The 10,352-nt window shown below is 35.4% G+C and overlaps 1 protein-coding gene across 1 annotated transcript; it reads left to right on the top strand.

The window, feature by feature from the left end:
• The first annotated feature begins 218 nt into the window (after positions 1-218).
• LOC141595482 (uncharacterized) lies at positions 219-9,954 on the top strand. Its single transcript, XM_074415450.1, has 4 exons — positions 219-263; positions 8,385-8,520; positions 8,681-9,440; positions 9,537-9,954. The coding sequence occupies exons 1-4, from the start codon at positions 219-221 to the stop codon at positions 9,952-9,954; spliced, it is 1,359 nt and encodes a 452-aa protein (XP_074271551.1).
• The last annotated feature ends 398 nt before the right edge of the window (positions 9,955-10,352 follow it).

Below are 10,352 nucleotides of genomic sequence, written 5' to 3'. Positions count from 1 at the left end.
CATGTACTCACGGAACATGGCTCTTTGAGGACCTTCTTGATTGACTACTACCTCGGTTTCCTCCACCGAACCTTCAAAACTGACAACCTTCTTTTTACCTTTGTTTAGCTTTCGTCGTTTTCCTTCTAAGTTAGGATCAACTCGGTTATGATCGGGATTGGTAGGCTTGTGATTTGGTTGAGGTGAGGGAGTTTTGATAGGGGTAAAAGATTTGTTACATGGTGGTTTGGAGGACCCGGTCCGAGTTGTGGACCGAGTTGAAGGTGAGTGAAGACAAGTTGAAGGAGGTGTCATGATGATGATTTGATTTTTGGAGGTTGAGTGTGGAAAGGTTTTGAGAGAAGTAAATTTTTGAGAGTTGTGAGGTGATTGTGACGGATGGAGGTGGGGCTTTTATGGGTTTGATAAAAGTGAATTATGGTAAGTAGAGTTTATGTGTGATTAGGAAAAGAGGGAGGGTGGCGTATAGGATTATGCAAATGGATTTTGTGATTTTTTTTTATGTACTTACCATATCATACAAGGATTATATAAGTTGTTAGGGTAAATCTTTTTGTGAGATATGGTAGGATATAATTTGGCAAAAGATAGAATTATGGCAAGGAATTTCGGTAAAAATAATATCAAAGAATAATTTGTTACCGACTATATGGTTCGTAATAAAACATAAGATATACATGACTAGCAGACGGAACATTCTCGTAATATAATATAACAGTTAACACAAATAAACTTTTTAACGAAAAATATATACGGATACAGTCATACAATCTCGTCAAATCTAGTCAGTCATACACAGAATAAAATATTTGTGACAAGTTTAGTTTCCACCGATTAAACCAATTTCCAACCGTAAAATTTCAAAACGTTCTCTAGCCAATGCTTTAGTAAAAATGTCAGCCCATTGTTTTTCTGTACTACAAAATTCCAGTCTTATGTTGCCCTTATCTACACGATCTTGTAGAAAATGGTGTCTAATGTCTATATGCTTAGTTCGTGAGTGTTGTGCAGGGTTCTTAGATATAATTATCGCACTTGTGTTATCGAATAAAATAGGTATACATCCAACATTAACACCGTAATCACAGAACTGTTGCTTATGCCATAAAAGTTGAGAACATACCAACTCGGCGGCAATGTATTCGGCTTCAGCGGTAGATAACGCAACGGAATTTTGCTTCTTTGACCCCCCCCCCCCATGTAATAATACACGGTCCAACAGACGTAGCTATGCCGGAAGTACTTTTTCTATCAAGGGAAAAACCTGCATAATCTGCATCTGAATACCCTATGAGATCGAAATTACACTCAAGAGGATACCATAGATATAATTTAGATGTACCAATTAAATACTTTAAGATTCTCTGAACTGCAATCATATGCGATTCTTTAGGGCACGATTGAAATCGAGCACAAACGCATACACTAAAAATTATATCGAGACGACTTGCATTTAGATAAAGAAGTGAGCCAATCATACCTCGATAAGTCGTCTCATCGACGGACTTACCGTTTTCATCCAAAGTCAACTTCTTCTCTGTACCCATAGGAGTTGGCTTGGAATTAGAATTTTCCATACCGAATTTCTTGATTAGCTCTTTGATGTATTTCTGTTGGTGTATCATTATTCCTTCAGTAGTTAGTTGAATTTGGAGTCCAAGGAAGAACTTGAGTTCTCCCGTCATGCTAATCTCGAATTCTGAGGTCATTAATTGTGAAAAATACTTACATAAACGATCATTAGTTGAACCAAAAATAATATCGTCAACGTAAATTTGTACAACTAATAAATCGGAATTCTCAGTTTTCAGAAATAAGGTTTTGTCGACAGATCCTCTTTTAAACCCACTTTCAAGAAGATATTTTGACAATCTGTCGTACCACGACCTCAGAGCTTGTTTCAAACCATACAGGGCTTTATCTAATTTGAAAACATGGTTTTGAAACTTGCTATCGAGAAATCCTGGAGGTTGTTCAACAAAAACCTCCTCATTCAAATAACCGTTGAGAAAAGTTGTCTTAACGTCCATTTAATACAGTTTAATTCCTTTATGAGCATCAAATGCTTTTAATAGTCTAATAGCCTCAAGTCTAGCTACAGGAGGGAAGGTTTTATCGTAGTCAATTTCTTCTTGTTGATTATACCCTTGTACAACCAATCTAACTTTATTTCGTACAATAACTCCTGTATCTTCTAGCTTGTTTCTAAAAACCCATCTTGTACCAATAACCGTTCGATCTTTAGGTCTTAGAACCAGATGCCAAACTTTATTTCGTTCGAACTGTTGAAGCTCTTCTTGCATAGCAACGATCCAATCTGGTTCTGCAAGTGCTTCTTTGATATTTGTTGGCTCAATGTTTGAGAGGAAGGAGTAGAATGAGCAAAAGTTGTTAAGTCTTCTACGAGTTCGAACACCTTCATTCAGACTTCCTAAAATGGTTTCCATTGGATGAGAGTTCTTATATCTCCATTTTTTAGAAACAGGAGGCACATCGTCATCTCAACTAGTCTCACCTTCTTCGAATGACTGGGGTTCAAGCCTTGTTCCCCCTGAATCCAATCTTGGGGTTATAACAGAATCAGGTATAACATTGGATCTAGTTTGCTGGCTTGGAGTTGATGTTATAGCATCATCAGCTATAATTTTATTCTCCAATTGCTTGGATTGAGAAGAGATTTTAGTATCATCAACTAAACTCTCAGTTCTCTTTCCTTTATCATTCGAAGGGCTTACTTGTTCATCATTTGTGCCCTGAATTTCTTTATCTTCCTCATCCAATTCTGGAGGATCATCTCTGGATAGTCGGAAATAAGGTTCGTTCAAATCTTCTTCCTCATCATGTTCATCTTTATCAAAAATATTATTCTCATCAAAAACAACATGAATACTTTCTTCGATGCTTAAGGTTCTCTTATTAAAAACCTTATATGCTTTACTATGATTAGAATAACCAACAAACACAGCTTCGTCACTTCTGGGATCGAATTTGCTTAATCTATTTTTGCCATTATTATGGACAAAACATTTACTCCCGTAGCAACGTAGATGTGATATGTTAGGTTTACGTCCCCTAAGAAGCTCATAAGGAGTCTTCTTGAGAATGGGTCTAATCAAAGCTCGATTATGAACATAGCATGCAGTAGTAACAACTTCAGCCAAAAATTACGAGGTAAACCACTACACAATAGCATAGTGCGTGCCATATCCTACAACGTCCTATTCATACGTTCAAGAACACCGTTTTGTTGAGGGGTTCATTGTAATGAGAAGTTATGCCCAACATCATTCTCCCTACAATATTCTATAACAGCATGGTTATCAAATTCGGTGCCATGATCCGTATGAATGGAAACTAAATTTGATTTGTACTTATTTTGGGCAAGCTTCATTAGAACTGCAAACTCTTCTAAAGTTTCATCTTTTGAGTTGAGAAAAATTGGCCAAACATATCTAGAGTAATCATCAACTAGAAAGAAAACATATCTAGATCCACCTTTACTTCTTACCTTCATTGGGCCACATAGATCCATATGCACAAGTTCTAGTGGTTCATTGGTACTTACCATTATTTAAGGTTTGAACGATAATCTCACATGTTTGCATCGAGCACACGAGTCACATAATGTTTCTTGATCGAATTTGATTGAGGGAAGTCCTTTAACCAAATCCCATTTCCTTAGCTTATTCAACGTTGTTGAATTTATGTGAGCAAATCTTTTGTGCCAAAGACACAGATCATCTATTGTTACTTTCACGCATGTAAACGAATTAGTAGGAATATTATTTAGATTAATCATATAGACATTCCTTCTACGATGTCCTTCAAGCACAACACTACTTGTTCCTTTAATTATTATTCGACAAGAATCTGAATGAAAAACAACTTTATTTTCTTTGTCGCATAATTGAGAGATACTCAGTAAATTGTGCTTGAGACCACTAACAAGATAAACATCACTAATAGCATGAGAAGAAGATATTCCAACTTTACCAATACCGATAACCTTACCCTTCTTGTTGTCACCAAATGTGACCTTAGCTCCGTCGAAGGGTTCAAGTGAAAGAAATAAATTTACATCTCCAATCATGTGCCTTGAACATCCACTATCAAGGTACCATAGGTTATTTCCTTTCACCACAACCTGCATAATAATTAGATACAGTTTTTAGGTACCCAAGCTAAGTTGGGTCCTTTGATGTTAGTCACTCTAAAAACTAAATCTTTTCTAACCCAAACCCTTTTTAAAACCTTACATTTTGGAAGCGAAGGAGTTTGTCTGGGAACCGTCTTGGGTTGAGTTATGGGTTTCTCATGTCGTGGTCTTTCAGGTTGTTTTGAGGGAGCTTTGGTTTTGAAGGGCCTTTTAGATTTTGGTGTTTGTTCTGATTTGGTAGCCTTCTTAATATAAAATCAAAGCTCATATCATAGAACCAACGATGATCATTGTTGCGTTCTTCATTGGTACTCGGTTCAGATGGGGTACATTTATTATCTTCGAAAACAGTGTCAGAGGTTTTAACAAAGTTGATTCCTTTTCTTAAATCCTTAGCATATTTGACACAGTTTTCTTGGATATGACCAGTATGACCACAGTAAATACAAATCAAATATTCTGGTAGATTTGAATATTTTCTCCTTCTGGAATCTCTTTCGGAAGGGGTTGATTTGCATTTAGAGTGATCTCTATGACCATAGCACTCGTGTCCTAATCCCATTTTCATGTTATTATCTGATTGGTCAGTTAAGAAATTTAGAACACGTGTACTACCTTCCCATTTCTCGTGAACTTTTCTAGCATGCAAAAGTAATTCTTTTAAGGACTGTATCTCTTTATTGCATTTGGAATGGTCTGACTCTACGACCTTGGGAGGATGAGTCTCTTTATAGTTGTCACGAAAGTTTTGGAATCTGTCTTTAAGAACTCGTACAATCTCGGTATGTGTTCTTTTAGTATTTAATAGAACAGTTTTTGATTCCTTTAATTGCTGAGTTAGAGATTCAATCTCCTTCTTTTGATCTGAGATTACGGCTTCTCTAGCCTTAGCCTTTGACTTAAGAAGATCTTTGACTTTCCTCAATTCCAAGGTTATAGCTTCACTAGCTGTAACTTTGGCTTGAAGATGCTTAATGTTGAGTTTCATGTCTGAGGTTATAGCTTCATTAGCTATAACCTTAGACTCAAGAGCCTTCTTCTCAGCATTTGTCACATCTGAAGTTGTAGCCATATTAGCTGTAACTTTAGATTTGAGCTTTTTGGCCTTTGCTTTAAGAAAATGATTCTCTTCAGCAATATCGAGAATTTGTTCTTTCAAATCTTTCAATTCCATTTCTTGTTCGTGACACTTATCAAGGGATTGCTCAAAGTATTCAATTAAAGCATTCTTAGGCAATTTCTTAACACTTTTCTTAAGTTTAAGATAGCTTACCTCTTCTTCTTCTTCTGAATCGGAATCTCCTAGAAAGCAGCAGTAGGAGTCCACGCTATCTTTATCACGGTCTGAGAAGAGGTCAAGACTGACGTTGCTTAGACATAGGTTAGAACTTCTTCTTCTGATGCTTCATCGTCCTCAGTGTCGAGATCTCCCCAGCATGATGCCATCATCACTTGCTTGAATTCCTTCTTGGTCTTCTCACGTTTTGCTTTGTCTTTAATTTTTTCCCATGTGGGAAAATCCGTAATCATATGACTGGATTCTCCGCACTTGAAGCATCCTCTGTTAGCAAACGTATTCTTAGACTCAGAAGTTTTCTTATTATAGAACTTGTTGTTGTTGTTGAACGATTTTGCTTCCTTATTTCTGAAAATACGTTTATTAAATCGTTTAGCAAACAGAACGGTTTCATCCTCTATTTCAACATCTTCTTCTTCCTTAGCAGAAGCTTGTAGAGCCATGCTCTTGCTATTACTGGACTCGGCCTCATCGTCATCCAGGACGAGTTCATGAGCCATGAGAGCACCAATAAGTTCTGCATAAGGTAGAGAAGTAAGATCTCTGACTTCTTCCATAACTGTGACCTTGGGACGCCATTTCTTGGTTAGACTCCTAAGTAATTTTCTAGCCATATCCTCGGAGTTAAAAGTTATACCAAGATTTTTGAGCTCATTGACTATAGTAGAAAATCGTGCTGACATGCTATCGAGTGATTCATTCTTTTCCATTTTAAAAAGTTCATATTTTTGAATCAGGAAGTCAATACGATACTTTCTAACAGCCGACGTTCCTTCATAGGCCAACTCAAGACCATCCCATATTTCCTTGGCCGAAGTGCAAGAAGAAAAACGGTCGAATTCGGTCGATGTCATGCCGTTTTGTAACAGGCTTATCGCTTTCGAGTTTTTCTCAGCCTTCTTGTAATCAGCCTCAATATAGTCTTCTTCCTTTTTCTCATAGGTAGTACCTTCCGAAGATGTGACCAAAATTTTGTTTGGTCCATTCTTGATAATCGTCCAGCACTCCCAATCGTGTTTTTTTATGTAGTGTGTCATCATGTTTTTCCAAAGTCCATAATTCTTCCCATTAAAGATAGGACACTTAAGATACTTGGAATCCATTTCACACGTGTAAGGCAGCGGAAATAAAATAAAATAAAAAGATAAAAATACAGACGGATCAGCCTTTTTGCGGTTAGACAATCAAGAGCACGAGGTTCTGATACCAATTGAAGAGTCTATCGCAGTCGATATACTCGAGAGAGATAGAGGGGGGGGGGGGTGAATTGAGTATTTAAAAACTTACGCCCACTTTTTATTTTATATCAAAGCAATTAATTATTTAAAGTTTATTGACTAAATTTTAACTAATTAACTAAGTGATTATGAACGTAATGAAATGAACGAAAAAGAAAACTGCAAGGACACACGATATTTTAAAGTGGTTAAGCTTCACACGTTGAAGCCTACGTCCACTATTCTCGATTAATAATTTTAGTACCTTTCTCCGGATTACAAAATTAACAACCCAACTCGTATAGCTAACTCTAGCTATAACTCAATTTGAATATCACTAGATATTCGATTTGACTATCTTAAGTTACTAATAAAGCACTTGATTAATCTTCTAAGTGTTCACACAATTGAATGAGTAAGAAACAATGTGAAGTACTATTATCTTATAACGTAACTTTAAGAATAATAAGCAATTTTAAAGAGCACGACTTTTCGTAAAGATTTTCAAATGCAAGACAATAAAAATAACCAATTAAAATTAAACTCAATATTGTTTGCAAGGATTTTGTTTGTTTCGAAAAGCTTAATTTCAATAAACAACTATCATGTGTATTTATAGTAGAGAGGAAAATTGGGTTTAGGCCAAACCCTAATGGATGCCGTGAGATGGAAGATTATTTCACAAGAAATAAATCTTATCTCTTACTTAATTTAATCCATGAGATAATCTAATTTAAGCAAATAAGATAAAAGTAAATCTTATCTTACTTAAAATTGATCTCTATGATTTTCTGTTAAGTAAATAAATCAAATGAAATATGTATTTAAGATAGAAGAATATCTTATCAAAATATTATTAGATTTAATTTGATAGATTACTTGTACTAGAGGATTCACGAAACCAAGACGGTCCAAGGTCGTGCGGCCGAACCCTTGGCCGTGTCCAGCTAGATCGAAAAATCTACTCCTTGGATTAGGGTTAGGTCAAATAAACTAGCAAACCCTAGGTAGCATGACGACCCATAAGTCGTTTTACTAACCAATAGAGAAATGCAAGTTATTCATTATAACAACCCATATTTCATCTCTATCATATACACACATGATTTTGAAACACATTTGAAGAATTTTATCTTTTGAAAATGATTTTAAAAATTATTAAAACCGTGCCAAAATTGCTACTCAAAGTTATAGAAACAACTATAACCTTAAGCTTGGTAAGTAAAGTTATAGGTGAAATAGCTATAACTTTACCTTCCCAATACTAATTCTTAAAGTACCGTTATTAGATGAAGACCTATACTAGCTAATCTTCCTGGAGATCTTTAGTATAAGGATCTTCTCTTCAACTTGATCATAATCTCTTCATCTTGAGCTTGTTATAGACTTTATATAGCCTTTTGCTTGAATGATCATCATACTTGAAACTTGTTACAATTACTATGACGCTTTAGGAATCTTCAATGTTATCGCTCAAGCTTCTATAACATTACTTGAACGATGATTCACAAATCTTCAATATTATAGCCAAGGTTGCTATAACATTACTTGCTTAACTTGTAAACTTTAATCAATCTATTAAAGACTAAACAAACAATTACGAGCAAGAGTATATATAATACTAAGCACACACTTGTCATTATAAAAACTTAATCATATATCTATATGGTCCAACATCTACTTTGACCCTCTCTCTACTAGCCCTATTATACAGATCTCTAGGCAGGAGCATGTGTTGGCCTCACATCTCAGTCCTGGTAAATCTTACTTGGCTGCAGTTTCACCTCCAAAGGACAAAGAAAAGAGTGTGATTGAAGAGGCAGAGGGAAGTGGCAATGAGCATTCTAGTGGTAATGGATAATATAGGATTTTGGAATGTCATAGGAATAAATAATCCAAATAAACAATTAGATGTTAGGAGATTTATTTATCATAATAATATTGGTTTATTTGGATTAGTTGAGACCAAAATAAAAACTCAAGATTTTACTTATGTTCTTCATAATTTAGGTCATCATTGGGAAGGTGTCAACAATAATATACATCATCCTGGTGGCCGTGTTTGGATTATTTGGATACCACAAATCTTCATTGTCCAACTCATTGCTAGTTATGATCAACATAGTACTGTTGATGTTACGGAGATTGGCTCTGGGATAATTTCAAGTATACTGTGGTGTATGGCTCAAATTCTGATATTGATAGGCAAATACTTTGGGCACAATGATAAAGTTTTGTGTATTTGTGGAGACTTTAACTCTTTACTTAATTTTAATGAAATATTGGGTAGTGAGGTCCTTTGGTTTGAGATTAGAGGTTTCAGGCATTATGTTGAGTATTGTGGGGTGACTGATATTCAAGCTTATGGTTCTTATTTCACTTGGAACAACAAGCATTCCCCTTCTACTAGAGTTTTCTCTAGAATTGACAGATGCCTCATCAACATTGAGTGGTCTTATCTCTGTCCTGTTAGCATTGCTTTTTTCATGAATGAAGGTACTTTTGATCATTGTCCCTGCATTTGCCAACGAAGAAATACTGTGCAAAATAGAAGACCCTCTTTTAAGTATTTCAACATGTGGATCATGGACCCTTCATTCATTCATATCATCACCCTGGAATGGAGTAAGCCTATATCAGGGGTTAAAATGTTCCAAGTTGTTTATAAACTCAAGGCTTTAAAGCAGCCCCTGAAATCACTGAATAAAAATAATTTCACTGATATTGAAAAGAGTATTGAGATTGCTAAGCCTCTCCTGGATGATCTTCAGTCTCAGATGCACTCTAATCCTCATGATCATTAAATTCTTACTGCTGAACAATTGGCTGATGAATCTTATATAAACTTGAGCAAAGCCACTGCTAGTTATCTGCATCAGAAAGCTAAGGTGGAGTGGAATCTGGGAGGTGATGAGAATTCAAGATATTTTCATAGTAAGATCAAAGCTAGACAGGTCCATAATAAGGTCTTTCCAATAGTTGATGCTTCTGGTTCCCTACATCAGGATCCTCAGACTATTGAGCAGGCTTTCTTGGATTATTATACTCATATTCTAGGATCCCCTAATAATACTCCTAAGGTTCATAAGGCTACTGTAAGAATTGGCAATTGCATAACTGAGCAGCATAACAATATTTTACTCAGGCCTGTCACCAAGGAGGAAATTAAACTCTGCATATTCTCTATCCCTGCCTCCAAAAGTCCTGGCCCTGATGTCTACACTAGCCAATTCTTTAAAGACTCCTGGGATATTGTTGGTGTGATACCTCCTGTTTTGAGTTAATTTTGTAATACATTTTCGTGTTTTAAGTTTATTTGCGATACATTTTGATAAATATGATATAGTTTGATAATGATTAAGTAATTTAATTGTGTTGAAATGATAATGAGTTAAATGGCAGTCAGGTGTGTTGATGGTTCTTGAGACTTTTGTATCATTTTTTTTAGTGAACTTCGGGACGAAGTTCGTTTTAAGGAGGGAAGACTGTAATACCCGTAATTTGATAATTCTTTATATTAATAATTTACGCATTTTAAATAAATAATTATAATAAGCTCATAATTTATAAGGAGGTATATGATGGAATAATATATATTATAATGGAATAATATATAATATCATGGAATAATAAGTGAGTCGGAAAGTAATTAGGTAATAATACTAATATTACTAATTATACT

Source organism: Silene latifolia, chromosome 8 (assembly GCF_048544455.1).
Source record: "Silene latifolia isolate original U9 population chromosome 8, ASM4854445v1, whole genome shotgun sequence".
NCBI lineage: Eukaryota > Viridiplantae > Streptophyta > Magnoliopsida > Caryophyllales > Caryophyllaceae > Silene > Silene latifolia.
This window is presented reverse-complemented; position numbering and strand designations above follow the sequence as displayed.